This window comes from Doryrhamphus excisus, chromosome 15 (genome assembly GCF_030265055.1).
Source record: "Doryrhamphus excisus isolate RoL2022-K1 chromosome 15, RoL_Dexc_1.0, whole genome shotgun sequence".
Classification (NCBI taxonomy): Eukaryota; Metazoa; Chordata; class Actinopteri; order Syngnathiformes; family Syngnathidae; genus Doryrhamphus; species Doryrhamphus excisus.
In genome coordinates, this window is record NC_080480.1 from 18,708,795 (window position 1) to 18,723,036 (window position 14,242).

Below are 14,242 nucleotides of genomic sequence, written 5' to 3' on the forward strand. Positions count from 1 at the left end.
GTGTATGAATGAAGTGTTCCATGTGAAACAACTTTGAATGAAACTTTATTTGAGCGTCATCATCACACAAATACAAGCTGCCAGCACGTCACCGCACCACGCACGTGCACACCAAAGGTGGGGGGAGCGCGTGCACACACGCCACCAGTGCCGGATGTTGGCACGCGTGGTGTCTTCCTGCCGTGGCGAGGCGGAATGTGAGGGCGGGTCGCCGTGGAGGCCGTGGTCGTTTCCTGTTTAGCCATCAGAGGGTTCCTGCTGGAGGACAAGGTCACCTTCAGGCTTACCTGGTTACCTTCAGGCTCACCTTAAGGCTCACCTTTTGGTTCACCTTAAGGCTCACCTTAAGGCTCACCTTAAGGCTCACCTTTTGGTTCACCTTAAGGCTCACCTTAAGGCTCACCTTAAGACTCACCTTAAGGCTCACCTTAAGACTCACCTTAAGACTCACCCGGCCCCAGAGCAAGCACTCACCTGCACCTTCACTCCTTGGCTTTCTTCTCGCTGTTCTGCAGCTTCTCCGTAATCTTCCGCTCGTGTCCGGCGGGGTTGGGCCTGTTGGTGTTCTCGCTCGCCTCCTTCTTGCTGCGACCTTTACGTGCCGACCCCTCTGCCATCATCATCGACACGTCAGACAACACACACACACACACACACACACACACACACACACGCCAGGCAACTCACCTGTGTACTTGTCACTCAGGCTGTAGTAGTCGTACTCGTCGTAGTACTCGTCCTCAAAGCTGCTCGGCTTCAAGTTCTTCACGTCTACGTGACTCATGATGGCCGCCTGCAACCACAGCACAGCAGCAACGTGTCCGTCTGCTTCTCACGGAAAAACACCCTGGCTCCTTTTATGCAACGTCTGGCCCCGCCTCCCACGTCTCCACTTTCTGTGTTTTTAGGAAGGCTGAGGCCCCGCCCCCCTTCGCTACTTTCTGTGTTTTTAGGAAGGCTGAGGCCCCGCCCCCCTTCGCTACTTTCTGTGTTTTTAGGAAGGCTGAGGCCCCGCCCCCTGCTCTTGCATCATGTGTTCAGTCCTGAGTGTGAAGAGGAGAGCTTTTGGAGGCTTGGGGTGGAGAAAGTCTAGACCAAGCTGAGCTGGAGTTTCATGGCTGAGCCTGCTGACCCACATCCTCTTATCAGAACGCCAACGGGGCCAAGGTCACCTTCCTCTGTCAACACGGCCAAAGTCAACATGGCAACATGGCAACATGATGACCTCATTCAGCCTGGTGGAGGTCACAGCTCAGGAGTTCAGCTTTTGGGAAACAGTCTGTTGGCACCGGCGCTGACACTGTGTGTGTGTGTGTGTGTGTGTGTGTGTGTGTGTGTGTGTGTGCGTGTGTGTGCGTGTGTGTGTTAGCAGTGTGAAGCAGGTCAGCAAGATAAGACGTGTTGTGTACACGTGTAGGAGGATTTCTTTCCCACAGGATATATTTTTATCATGAATAAGAATAATAATAATAATAAATATTAATAATACTACTAACTGGATGTGTGTGAATGAAATGCTACAGATTCAGAAATGAGTTTGTTCAGCCGGTAATAATGTACACATCCTGCTATGAAAGACAACAGCTGACTTTGTCAAACATTCAACTTGGAGATTTGTGGGATTTGCTCCCAGGAACAGTGGTGAATTATTCCTAAAAATAAAGCGTCATGTACACCATTCACTTCACTCAAAGCACGTACTCCATTTTATTGGCTTGGCTTTATTTACATCCTGGGCTTTGCTTTTGACGGTGCTCATTTTTTACATTTGTGTTTCGGAGAAATCCTTTTAGTTTAGGCTTTCGTCCACCAGGGGGCAGCCGTGCTGTACGGCGCCGAGGCGTAGAAGAAGAAGAAGCAGCTAACCTGACAGAAAGTCGGCAATATTTCAACACTTCGATTCTCTCCGTAAGTCGTCTACAAAGACAAACGTTGGTCACAATTTCGTCTTTATCGGTGCAAGACGTCGATAATGTAGTTCAGTCTTATTGTTTGTTGTGTGATCATCTCTCGCGGTGCAGCGCGGCTAAAATATGCTATGCTATCATAGCATAGCATAGCATATCATAGCACAGCATAGCACAGCATAGCATATCATAGCACAGCATAGCATATCACAGCATATCATAGCATAGCATAGCAGCTGTGCCGCATCCAGTAGGACTCAGCAACGGGCTTCTAAACGGCAGCGCGGACACCGGCCCGCCTTTGCAATGGTTATGAAGTAATAGGCTGCTAGGAATATTTGTGGTCATGTGATCTGTACTCCGCATCAGGCAGCGCCGATGTCGGCAGACACGAAGATCGCCGAGCTGCTCACTGAGCTCCATCAGCTCATCAAACAAACTCAGGTGAGTTCACCTGCACGTGGGCCGCAGGGGAGTCATGTGATCATCAAAAAGGTGTGTGTTGTTCCAGGAGGAGAGGTCACGGAGCGAACACAATCTGCTCAACATTCAGAAGACACACGAGAGGATGCAGACGGAAAACAAGAGTGAGTTGCCATGTTGGCGTGCCGCCACGTTTGCGTGTCGCCACGTTTGCGTGCCGCCACGTTTGCGTGTGGTTCAGCTGTCCCGTGACTGAGCGCGTGTCTCCTAGCGTCGCCGTACTACCGCACCAAGCTGAGAGGACTGTACACCACGGCCAAGGCGGACGCGGAGGCCGAGTGTGGGTGAGACTGTCAGTCAACATCGCGTTGCCATAGAAACACGCTGACACGTGTGACGTGTCGTCGGCAGCATCCTGCGCCGCTCTCTGGATAAAATCGCTGAGATCAAGTCCTTGTTGGAGGAGCGAAGGATCGGTGAGTACGCAGGTCGCCGCCGTGGCGCCGCGTGGCGCCGCGTGACGCCTCATCAAGGGTTTCTTGCAGCCGCCAAGATGGCGGGAGTGTATAGCGACAGCGACCCCCCCAGGAAGACCATGAGGCGTGGCGTCCTGATGACGCTCCTCCAGCAGTCGGCCATGACGCTGCCTCTGTGGATCGGCAAGCCTGGCGAGAGGTAGCCCCCCCCCCCCCCCCCCCCCCCCCCCCCCCCACGGAAAGCTGTCAGACACCTAACCCCCTCCTCTCTCTCTCACGTGTCCAGCCCCCCTCCTTTGTGCGGGGCCACGCCTGCCAGCGGCGACTACGTGGCCAAGCAGGGCGACAAGGTGGCGGCCAGGGTGAAAGGGGTGGACGGGGACGAGCAGTGGATCCTGGCGGAGGTGGTCAGCTACAGCCACGCCACCAACAAGTAAGAAGGGCAGCTTTGACCGGCGTGGACGCCCGCACTCACCCCCCCCCCCCCCCTTGCAGGTACGAGGTGGACGACATCGACGAAGAAGGCAAAGAGTGAGTAGCTTGGCGGCAGGAAGCACACGTGTACCCGCTGATGTCACTTCCTGTGTGTGCGCACAGGCGACACACGCTCAGCAGGCGCCGCATCATCCCCCTGCCCCAGTGGAAGGCCAACCCCGAGACCGACCCCGAGGCCCTCTTCAACAAAGACCAGCTGGTGCTCGCCCTCTACCCCCAGACCACCTGCTTCTACCGCGCGCTCATACACACGCGCCCCTACCGGGTCAGCACGCACTCGTACACACACGCCCCTACCGGGTCAGCACGCACTCGTACACACACACACACACACACACACACGCGCCCCTACCGGGTCAGCACGCACTCATACACACCCGCCCCTACCGGGTCAGCACGCACTCGTACACACGCGCCCCTACCGGGTCACACACACATACAGGTGCTGTGCCTACCAGGTGGATGATTGTGTGCGTGTGTGTGTGCGTGTGCGTGTGTGTGTGCGTGTGCGTGCGTGTGTGCGTGTGCGTGCGTGTGTGCGTGTGTGTGTGTGCGTCCGTAGCCCCAAGACGACTACTCGGTGCTGTTTGAGGACACGTCGTACGCGGACGGGTACTCGCCGCCTCTGAACGTGGCGCAGCGCTACGTGGTCGCCTGCAAGGAGAACAAGAAGAAGTGACGGCGTTGGCCTGTCACGTCCATCGTGTGTCCAAAGATGTGAGATCCAAGAGCCAGGCCATGTGGACCAGGACCAGAACCAGGACCAGGACCAGGACCAGGACGTATCCTGTTTTTCCGAAGGAAGTTCATCCCTCTCAGGAAGCTGATGATTGTTTTTCATCTGCCATCTTTGTCTTTGTGAGAAAAGAATAAAATGTCATGGAATATTTCATTGCGTGTTCAGATGCTGTCAATAGCCCCCCCCCCCCCCCCATTCCAAATAGGAGAAAGGGATCATATTCCTGAAAGCAAAAGCAAGCAAATGGAGCATCCCTATTCAGCAGTCACATGACATGTGGGGACCACAAGTTCTCCATGTTGGTAGGTCTGCATTCAAAGGGAGGCCCGCGTGCCCCCTGGAGACGCTCAGCTCGGAGGACATGAAATCAGGCATGCCCTGATCAGATGATCAAATGATCGATGATCAGATGATCAGATGATCAAATGATCAGATGATCAAATGATCGATGATCAGATGATCAAATGATCGATGATCAAATGATCGATGATCAAATGATCGATGATCAAATGATCAGATGATCAAATGATCGATGATCAAATGATCAGATGATCAAATGATCAGATGATCAAATGATCGATGATGAAATGATCGATGATCAGATGATCAAATGATCGATGATGAAATGATCGATGATGAAATGCTATCGTGTGACTTCAATGTCATCTTCCATCTACTTTTCGTAGAAACGTTTTGCCGGCGGTGCGGATGTTGCCGCCACGTTCCATGATCATGAATACGAGTACTGGGATGTCAGCGGCGTGCGACTGAAGACGATCGGCTGAAGTCCTACGGTCCCTGAATGCAGCAGTGACGAGGAACAAACATGGCGGACGCGGTGAGTGCCACACGTCCGCCGTTTGGCGATTAAAAGCATTAGAACGACGTCAAAGTGTGAAAGGCTTTAGTGTTTAGTCTGAGCGGCCTTCGACAAACTTGCGGAAGTAATTAAGAGAAGTTAGTAGCGGCGTTTCTTCAAAACCACATTTTATCCTCGACTGACTGCAGGAGAAATGCTGGACTTGGTTTTATGTCGGAATATGTACGGCCTCGTTGTCTTTGGACAGGTTTATCAATGGCAGGGCCAGTTAGCTCGCTAGCTAGCTAGCTATCACGTGATCGATCATTGTTTTGTGCACGATGAGCGCGTCCGAACACTTGGTGTTGTGCGGTTTTCAAAATAAGAGCTGAGCCCAAGCGCTTCCCGCGCATGGCGTCAGACTAGCATCCTTTCATCTATGTGACGTCATCGGTGACTTCCTGTGTGCTGCCAGCTCTCTGACAGCGAAGTATCCGTGGCGAAGCCGGTGCCCAAACGCCGCCGCATCCTCGACCCGTCAGCCATCGTCCCCGTGCCTGTCTACTCCAACAAGGTGTGGGGGGGGGTGGGGAAGGGGGGGGGGCGTTCATCCAGGGCGTTTTGTGACATTGTTGCCATGTTTCAGGTCAACAGCAGTCTGAGTCTGAAGGCGGAGCTTCCTGCCTTGACAGGAAAAGGTAGAACAGGTCAAAGGGTTAAAGGTCATCCAGGACGTTGCAAAGCTGGAATCTGCTTTTCACATCATTTTTTTCTCCCCTGCAGACGATGACGACGACGGCGGCGGCGGCGGTGGGGACGGTCTGTGGTTGGAGATGTGGGGTGGAGCAACGAGAGGGGCCGCCATCGTGCTCAGTGACTCCGAGGAGGAACAGGAAGTGCAACTGGTGGACGACAGCAGAGACAAGTAAGATCGCGTACACACACTCACACACACACACACACACACACACACACACACACTTAACCTGTGTCGGCCAGGCCAGGGTCCCGCTCGCTGTCTCCTCCCCCTCCCCCAGCAGAGATTCCCGTGCAAAAGCAATCCAGAAATATCCAGAAGAAGATCAAGTGAGTGACACACACACACACACGCATGTACGCGCACACGTGAACACACACGTGAACACACACGTGATCACACACGTGATCACGTGTGTGTCAGTGAAGTGGACAGGAAGCTGCGGGCCATCAACGCCGCCCTCTCGCCCGAGGGGCGGGACGTGGGGCTCAGACGGCGGCGGCGTGGCATTCCCGAGGAAGACCAGGACGATGTGGTGATCGTGGAGGCGGAGCCACGTGATGGGCGGGCACAGGAATGGCGTCTGAAGGTGCGATGTCGCACGGACGTCTACAAGCTTCCTGTGCTGTCGGTACGAGCGCGCCCACGTCCACGCCCACGCGCGTCTCACTCTTCCCGCCTGAAAATGCGGTGTCTGTGCGTCCCAGACGACGTGTGTGGGCGAGGTCGCCAGCCAGCTGTCGGCCATCCTTCAGGTGCCCAGGCACCGCCTGCTGCTGCTGAGGGAGGAGGCGGAGCTTCCCGGCCACGCCAGCCTCGGCGAGCTGGGCCTCGGCATCGCCGACATCTTGGGTAGGTCATGTGACACGCCGCCTCCGCCACCAGTGTTGCTACGAGGGCTGGACTGTCGCTGGCTTTGCAGAGTGTGTTGTCATGGCGACGGAGCAGCGCGGCGGCATCACGGTTCGTCTGCAGAGCAAAGAGCGAGGCGCCACGCGTGACTTCTCCGTGCACAAAGTCAGTCGGCGCCTCTGCAGCGCGTTGGCTTCAGGCTAGCTTTGGGGGCTAACGGTGATGTTGCGTTGTAGGAGGAGGAGCTCGGCTCCGTCTTTTCGCAGTACGTGTCATCGATGCCCGCCGGCGCTGCCAAAAAGGTGGAGTTTCACTTTGATGGCCGCAGGGTGACGGCCAATCAGACGCCTGCACAGCTGGACATGGAGGACGGCGACATCATTGAGGTGTGGATGTGAAGCTGGTCAAAAGAAAAGCCCAAATGAATGATAAATGATAATGAAATAACTTGACTTTTAAATGCCGTAGAAAGAAAGGAAAACGCCATTTGTCATTTTCCTTCCCATTTAAGAGAATAAATCATTTGCTGTACTTTTGCGTGTCATCCCTGAAGCCAAAAGAATCCCATCGGTCAGGAAAGAAACAGCTTCGTGTTGCTTTTATTTTGGAAAGATGACTGCCCATGTGATTGGCTCTGTGCTGACACGTGACGGCGTCATGTGAGCTGCGGAGCGGAAGTTAGCTAGTGTCATGGCGGCAGCAAACATGGCATCGGGGTTTGACAAGTTTCATCCTTAAAAGTCATCGAGTGGCCAACTTGGAGGCGACACCCTAAAGGACTTGTGCGCGCGAGAGGCCAAGGTTGAACCGGAAGTGGAGACTAATCTCATCGTCGGAGCCATCTTGCGAGGTAAACAAGTCTCTCAACGCCACTCGGCAACAAACCGCTGCTCGCTAAGTTTCACGTTTGACGTTTAGACGACGATAGACCATTTAAGGCGCACTCGGTCGTCTTCCTTTTTAGTTCTGATAGTCCGTTTGAACAGTGTGACGTCACTTGGTTAGGGTCGGGGTCAGGGACGCTAGGCCACCGCGGTGGTTGGTCACGTGACGGACAAAGTCGTCAGCTGGTTTAACACGAGGCCTGCTTTTCCCAACTCTTAGTCGGGAATCTTTCTGACAAGAAGGAAGAAACGGGAGTGAGGCGAAGGCAACGTTTGAGGAGGAAATGTATTGCAAACGTTCAAGACCATAGCTCCCAACCCCCCCCCCCCCCCTAAACAGGATGACAAGCCCCATTCTTCCTCACGAGGTGAAACACGGCTTTGGCGTGTGTGATGCCAGCGTTGCCAGGAGGCTGGTGGCAATGTTGGCGTCGCTGTCTGGAGCCCACGGCCATTTTGGTAAATCCCCCCCAAATGTTCTCCATTGGACTGAGACGAGGGGAAGACGCAGGATGGTCCGAGAGTGAGGTCATTCCTCTTGGTGAAGTGCGGCGTTGTCAGGACCGCACAGACCGGGGCCTTCGGTTGTGAGGGACCGCCTGCCTGCCTGCCGTTTGATGCCCCTGTGCGACCTGAAGCTCCATCATGGTGGTGGAAAACATCTCAGGTGGGATCTCCTTGTCATGCCAGGAGCCTTGGAAGCCATCATGGCCATCAGGGAGAAGACCACGTCCATGTTTGGTCCTCTGCTCTGCTGCTCATTCCAAACCTTGAAGGAGACCAGGCCTTGAAGACACGGCGCCCTACTTCATTATCCTGTGTCTCCATAGTCCCTAGTCCATAGTCCATAGTCCATAGTCCCTAGTCCATAGTCCATAGTCCATAGTCCCTAGTCCCTAGTCCATAGTCCATAGTCCATAGTCCCTAGTCCATAGTCCATAGTCCATAGTCCATAGTCCCTAGTCCCTAGTCCATAGTCCATAGTCCATAGTCCCTAGTCCCTAGTCCATAGTCCCTAGTCCATACCTGCAGTATGCGTGTATGTCCATTTTTGAGATGTCCTCTTTTTCTGTGGTCACAGAAAGGCAGACGGAGTGAGGCGCCACGTGAATGATTGACAGCTGCCGCTCATATGCTCGGTGGAGGAAGACGATCGAGTGAAAGTTTGGATCTCATCAGGAATACTTCCTCTTCCTGTGCAGCGCTCTGACGGCACATCGTCCAATCGTCTTGCAGATCCTTCCCTCAAGACCGTACGCCCTCTGGCCACTTTATTAGGTACGCCCGCCGGCTCACCGCCGTCGTCGATAAAGTCCACTTCCTGTGCCTGCAGCGGCCGCCATGTCCCTGGACGCGCCGGCGTCAGACTCGGCGGCGTTGTTCTCGGATGACAGCGAGGTGGAGGGCGCGGAGGAAGGTGCGGCGACCGAGAGGGAGGAGCCTGTCAGCGGCGTGTCAGGAGCGCGTGCGGTGCTGACGGTGTTGATCCTGAGTTACATCAACCTGCTCAACTACATGGACAGGTTCACCGTGGCAGGTACGCGGCGGCGGCGGCGGCGGCGGCGGCGGCGCCTGACCGTGCGCCCGCAAGGCCCTCCGCAAGGCCCTCACGCTGTCCTTTGTCCGCCAGGCGTTCTTCCCGACATCGAGCATTACTTCGCAATCGACGACGGCAAATCGGGTCTGCTCCAAACGGGTAAGAGAACACGGCTGGCGATGGGCGGGCTGTCGGTGATGTCACTTCCTGTTTTGCTCCAGTCTTCATCTGCAGCTACATGTTCCTGGCGCCGCTCTTTGGTTACCTTGGCGACAGGTACAACAGGAAGTGGATCATGAGCGCCGGCATCACCTTCTGGTCTCTGGTGACGCTGGCCAGCTCCTACACGCCCAGGGAGGTGAGCGCCGCCCCCGGCCACATGAGCAGGAAGTGGTGGGCGTGTCCAGGCTCCTGACTGGTCTTCTTGTGCCGCAGCACTTCTGGGCGCTACTGCTGACCCGCGGCCTGGTGGGCGTGGGCGAGGCCAGCTACTCCACCATCGCCCCCACCATCATCGCCGACCTCTACGTCAAGGAGACCAGGACCAACATGCTGTCCATCTTTTACTTCGCCATCCCGGTGGGCAGGTAGGCGGAGCTTGGCTCAGCGCGCACGTGGACACGCGCCGCTCACGTTTTGTCTTCTTGTCGCCGCCAGCGGTCTGGGCTACATCGTGGGCTCGCAAGTCAGCAACCTGATGCAGGACTGGCACTGGGCGCTGCGGGTGGGTTTGATGGGCGTGACCGTGCGCCTGTGACCGTGCATGTGCGTGTGCACGTGCGCTGAGCTTCCGTTCCTGTGCATCAGGTGACGCCGGTCTTGGGTCTGGTGGCGGTGCTGCTGCTGCTCTTGGTGGTCCAGGAGCCCAAGCGAGGCGCCATCGAAGCCCGGGCCCACCACGACCTCCAGCGGAGCAGCTGGCTGATGGACCTGCGGGCGCTGAGCGGCAAGTAAGTCCACGGCGGCGACGCCCCAAACACGCCACCAACTAAAAGGTTGTCGCTGTGGCCGCAGCACCAGCTTCATCCTGTCCACCCTGGGCTTCACGGCCGTGGCCTTCGTCACCGGCTCGCTGGCTCTGTGGGCGCCGACCTTCCTCTTCAGGGCGGCCGTGTTCACGGGCGAGCGAGCGCCCTGCGTGGAGGGCCACTGCCCGTCGTCTGACAGGTGAGCCGCGTCACGCCGGGGCAGAGCGCCGTCACCAGCGTGTGTTCTCCCCGTCAGTCTCGTGTTTGGCGCCGTCACATGCGTCACGGGCGTGCTGGGCGTGGCCAGCGGCGTGCAGGCCAGTCGGCTGCTCAGGACCAGGACGCCCCGAGCCGATCCGCTGGTCTGTGCCGCCGGCCTGCTGCTGTCGGCGCCCTTCCTCTACCTGGCCATCGTGTTTGCGGAGGCCAGCACCGTCGCCACCTACGTGAGTCCTCTTCGCCCTTCCTCGTCCTCCCGCTGGCGCTAACGTGCTAAACCCGGCAGGTCTTCATTTTCCTGGGAGAGAGCTTCCTGTCCATGAACTGGGCCATCGTGGCTGACATTCTTCTGGTGAGGAGCATCATCTCTGTCGCTCTTCTCGTCCTTCTTCTTCTTCAAGTCTTCTCCTCCTCTTCTCAGTACGTGGTCGTTCCCACGCGGCGCTCCACCGCAGAAGCCCTGCAGATCGTCATCTCGCATCTTCTGGGAGATGCGGGAAGTCCTTATCTGATAGGAGTGGTACGCGCACACTTACGCACACCTGGGGGGGGGGGAGGAGCCAGGCTGCAGCTCAGTGTTTGCCGCCATCTTTCAGGTGTCTGACGCGCTGAGTCGGAACGATTCCTTCCTGTGGCACTTCCGCTCTCTGCAGCTGGCTCTGCTGCTCTGCTGCTTTGTGGCCGTGGGGGGCGGAGCTTTCTTCCTGGCCACCGCCCTCTTCATCGAAAGAGATCGCCATCGAGCGGAGAAATTGCTCCCGACAGGTGCCGCCTCTCCTCCTGACGCACGCACACGCTACGTGCATCACATGACAGCCCCCCCCCCCATCCCCCTGTCCTCTTCTCTCCCCAGACGACCAGCCCATCCTGGTGCCGAAAAGCGGGCGCTCCGCTCGGGTCCCCGTCTCCAGTGTTCTGATTTGATGCACATTGGGACGACGTGGCGGCCATTTTTCCCTTTCCGCTTTTCTTTTGTTTTTATCTTTTCCTTGGAGCCTCACGTCACTTTTTATCCACCGTCTTTTATCTCACAACTTCCTGTCTTGTCCCCTTGTCCCCTTGTCCCCTTGTCCCCTTTAGCCAATAAACATCAGCCAATTCTCCTCGCGCCTTCCTGTACTCACACACGCTACACTGGACTAGTATACACCCTACACTAGACTAGTATACACCCTACACTGGACTAGTATACACCCTACACTGGACTAGTATACACCCTACACTGGACTAGTATACACCCTACACTGGACTAGTATACACCCTAGACTAGTATACACCCTACACTGGACTAGTATACACCCTACACTGGACTAGTATACACCCTACACTAGACTAGTATACACCCTACACTGGACTAGTATACACCCTACACTGGACTAGTATACACACTACACTGGACTAGTATACACACTACACTGGACTAGTATACACCCTAGACTAGTATACACCCTAGACTAGTATACACCCTACACTGGACTAGTATACACCCTACACTGGACTAGTATACACCCTACACTGGACTAGTATACACCCTACACTGGACTAGTATACACCCTACACTGGACTAGTATACACCCTACACTGGACTAGTATACACCCTACACTGGACTAGTATACACCCTACACTGGACTAGTATACACACTACACTGGACTAGTATACACCCTAGACTAGTATACACCCTAGACTAGTATACACCCTACACTGGACTAGTATACACCCTACACTGGACTAGTATACACCCTACACTGGACTAGTATACACCCTACACTGGACTAGTATACACCCTACACTGGACTAGTATACACCCTGGACTAGTATACACCCTGGACTAGTATACACCCTAGACTAGTATACACCCTACACTGGACTAGTATACACCCTAGACTAGTATACACCCTACACTGGACTAGTATACACCCTACACTGGACTAGTATACACCCTACACTGGACTAGTATACACTGAAAAAATGGTAGGAAATAGAATACCTGACATAAATCCATAACTGGCCCTTTTGATGACCAAACCAAGGGTTCAGACAACAAAGAGTATGCGAGGCGTCAGGAACAATCCTCCATAACATGCAAATGAATGACATGACCGTCAACGGGGGGGGGGGGGGGGGGGGTAAAAGAAGGTCCATCAAATGGAGACCCCCTTCTAAGGAATGCAGTAGATGACTCCTCCCTTCCCCGATGCCCTCCTGCCCACAGCATCACAAGGAACCAGGACGCCCTACTGGGACGTACTAAACCATGGTATACACACAAACACTACTATACACACCAACTACACAACTACACTACACTAGCACCAATTACACTACTCTACATTAGTATACACACCACATACCAAGAAACACTACTACTTCATAGTGTTGATGTTGTAGTATCTGTGCAATAGTATTGGTGTAGTAGTATAACTGTACTGGTGTTGGTGTATCAATATTAGTGTAGTAGCATCAGTGTATTAGTGTTGGTGTGTTAGTATTGGTGTATCAATATTAGTGTATTAGCGTATTGGTGTATTATTGCTAGTGTATTGGTGTATTATGGTATTGGTGTATTATTGCTAGTGTATTGGTGTATTATTGCTAGTGTATTGGTGTATTATGGTATTGGTGTACTATTGCTGGTGTGTGTGTGTATAGTGTGTGCTAACAGTGTGTTATTGTGTCGCGATGTGATGGTTGAAGTCGCACATCCTCCACCGCCTCGGTGGCCTTGATGTGGTTTCCTGTTTGGAGGCGGGACAAGGAATGGCAGAAGCTTGTGATTGGTTGAAAGTGCGTTTGTGGCGGGAAAGGCAGGTGAGCAGCTGATTGGCTGAGCGGAGGAGGAAGTGGATGTGGAGGCGGGCACACCAGACGAGGCATCAGAGGCGAGCTAGAAGACACGTCTTTGGTTGGCGTGCAGATGGGTGTCTTCCCGCCCTTCCCAGACGAACAGGAAGTCATCCAGTCACTTCCTGTGCAGCAGCATCTTGGGGCGTGCGAGATGGCCGCGTGAGACGCACGTGTCGTGTTTGTGGCAGGTTTGTGTTTGGGGCTTTCACTTCCTGTGCGAGGTGGACTCGAGGTCTCTCCTCAGGTGCGCCATGGATGGCCCCCTGCTGACTGCCGTCGCCATCTTGGTGTGCGCCGTGCTTCTGGCGCTGGCGTGCGTGGACTGCCTGAGGAACGGACCGCCGGGTGCGCTGATGTGAAAACTTTCTTTCACTTCCTGTCGCCGCTGAACTGAACGCCACTTTTTGTCTTTGGTGTTCCCAGTTTCCATCCAGGGCGACGCCACAGACGAGTACATCCCGTGAGTTCCCTTCGGCTGCAGCAGCTTGAGATAAATAAAGAAGGTCACCACAGTCTTTGTCTCTGCCTCGCAGATCCACCGAGTTCCGACTCGTCCGTCCACGTAAGTCCTTCCGAGCTCGTGGCTAGCTAACAGCTAGCTTAGCGCCAGTTAGCGTCAACATTTTGATGACTTGCAGATCTGCTGACAACCAGTGTGACCTCTGACCCGTTGTCACCTATGTGAGTACCCCCCCCCCCCCCCGCCCCCATGTCTTGGCTGCCAACCAGGAACGTCACAAGTCTGTGATGTTCTTCTTCAGGGCTCGTTCTTCAGGTCCAGGAAGTCAGCGCACCCGCCGATCTGTAACGTCGACACAAAGCGGTGAGATGAGTTGGGGATGGCGTTTGGCGTGTGGCGTTTGGCGTGTGGCGTGTGGCGTGTGGCGTGTGGCGTGTGGCGTTTAGCAGACTATTGATGTTTTGTTGCGGTCCTCCAGAAAGTAACATCAGCTACGAGAATTCCCAGGAGGGTGAGGTGCCGCTCAACGCTGCCCCCTGTGGCCACGGCAGGACGCACGCTAACGCTGCTTTGTTTGCAGGACTGGAGCGCCCACAATGCTTTGCTGAGGACTACGTGTAAGTACTTCCTGCTTCTCAGGCAGCTCCGTGCGCCGCCTCTTCCTCTTCCTCTTCCTCTTCCTCTCCTCCTTCCTGCAGAGTTGTCTTGCCTGAAGACCAAGCTGCTCCGACCAATCGTAGTGCAGCATCCACGCCCAGCTCAGGTAGGGTCTTTTGCCGCCATTTTGCTTTTCTGTTTGCGGTGTCATTTAATGAGGTGGGCGTGGCCGGCAGGGGTCCTCCACGAATACATCAACGTGCCGACAGGTGAGTGGCGGGAA

At 55.0% G+C, this 14,242-nt stretch overlaps 4 protein-coding genes across 7 annotated transcripts; 3 read left to right on the top strand and 1 right to left on the bottom strand.

The window, feature by feature from the left end:
• Window positions 1–28: 28 nt before the first annotated feature.
• Window positions 29–879, bottom strand: nupr1b (nuclear protein 1b). 3 transcript variants are annotated; one of them, XR_009119617.1, is made up of 3 exons: window positions 688–879; window positions 392–610; window positions 29–331 (listed from the first exon to the last, which is right to left on the bottom strand). XR_009119617.1 is itself a non-coding variant. In XM_058049827.1 (3 exons), exons 1-2 carry the CDS (start codon window positions 782–784, stop codon window positions 483–485), a joined length of 225 nt encoding a protein of 74 aa, XP_057905810.1. In that variant the 5' UTR covers window positions 785–877; the 3' UTR covers window positions 29–255; window positions 475–482. The 3 variants fall into 3 exon arrangements, 2 of the variants coding, with proteins under 2 accessions (XP_057905810.1, XP_057905809.1); XM_058049827.1 differs by having other exon boundaries at window positions 29–255; window positions 475–610; window positions 688–877; XM_058049826.1 differs by having other exon boundaries at window positions 29–258; window positions 475–610; window positions 688–877.
• A 911-nt stretch (window positions 880–1,790) lies between these two features.
• sgf29 (SAGA complex associated factor 29) lies at window positions 1,791–4,208 on the top strand. The gene is made up of 10 exons (XM_058049824.1): window positions 1,791–1,908; window positions 2,277–2,351; window positions 2,419–2,494; window positions 2,602–2,674; window positions 2,742–2,806; window positions 2,876–3,005; window positions 3,093–3,239; window positions 3,302–3,337; window positions 3,404–3,566; window positions 3,864–4,208. The coding sequence occupies exons 2-10, from the start codon at window positions 2,286–2,288 to the stop codon at window positions 3,978–3,980; spliced, it is 873 nt and encodes a 290-aa protein (XP_057905807.1). The 5' UTR covers window positions 1,791–1,908; window positions 2,277–2,285; the 3' UTR covers window positions 3,981–4,208.
• Window positions 4,209–4,722: 514 nt separating this feature from the next.
• On the top strand, window positions 4,723–8,559 carry nfatc2ip (nuclear factor of activated T cells 2 interacting protein). Of its 2 annotated transcripts, XM_058049822.1 has the most exons (10): window positions 4,723–4,878; window positions 5,315–5,413; window positions 5,486–5,537; window positions 5,623–5,764; window positions 5,839–5,925; window positions 6,020–6,227; window positions 6,304–6,448; window positions 6,519–6,613; window positions 6,685–6,834; window positions 8,414–8,559. In XM_058049822.1, exons 1-10 carry the CDS (start codon window positions 4,867–4,869, stop codon window positions 8,444–8,446), a joined length of 1,023 nt encoding a protein of 340 aa, XP_057905805.1. In that variant the 5' UTR covers window positions 4,723–4,866; the 3' UTR covers window positions 8,447–8,559. The 2 variants fall into 2 exon arrangements, with proteins under 2 accessions (XP_057905805.1, XP_057905806.1); XM_058049823.1 differs by lacking the exon at window positions 8,414–8,559 and having other exon boundaries at window positions 4,733–4,878; window positions 6,304–6,559; window positions 6,685–6,978.
• A 114-nt stretch (window positions 8,560–8,673) lies between these two features.
• spns1 (SPNS lysolipid transporter 1, lysophospholipid) lies at window positions 8,674–11,237 on the top strand. Its single transcript, XM_058049821.1, has 12 exons — window positions 8,674–8,869; window positions 8,963–9,028; window positions 9,091–9,227; window positions 9,305–9,456; window positions 9,527–9,593; window positions 9,677–9,819; window positions 9,884–10,036; window positions 10,094–10,283; window positions 10,343–10,408; window positions 10,478–10,576; window positions 10,653–10,821; window positions 10,910–11,237. Exons 1-12 carry the CDS (start codon window positions 8,674–8,676, stop codon window positions 10,978–10,980), a joined length of 1,509 nt encoding a protein of 502 aa, XP_057905804.1. The 3' UTR covers window positions 10,981–11,237.
• The last annotated feature ends 3,005 nt before the right edge of the window (window positions 11,238–14,242 follow it).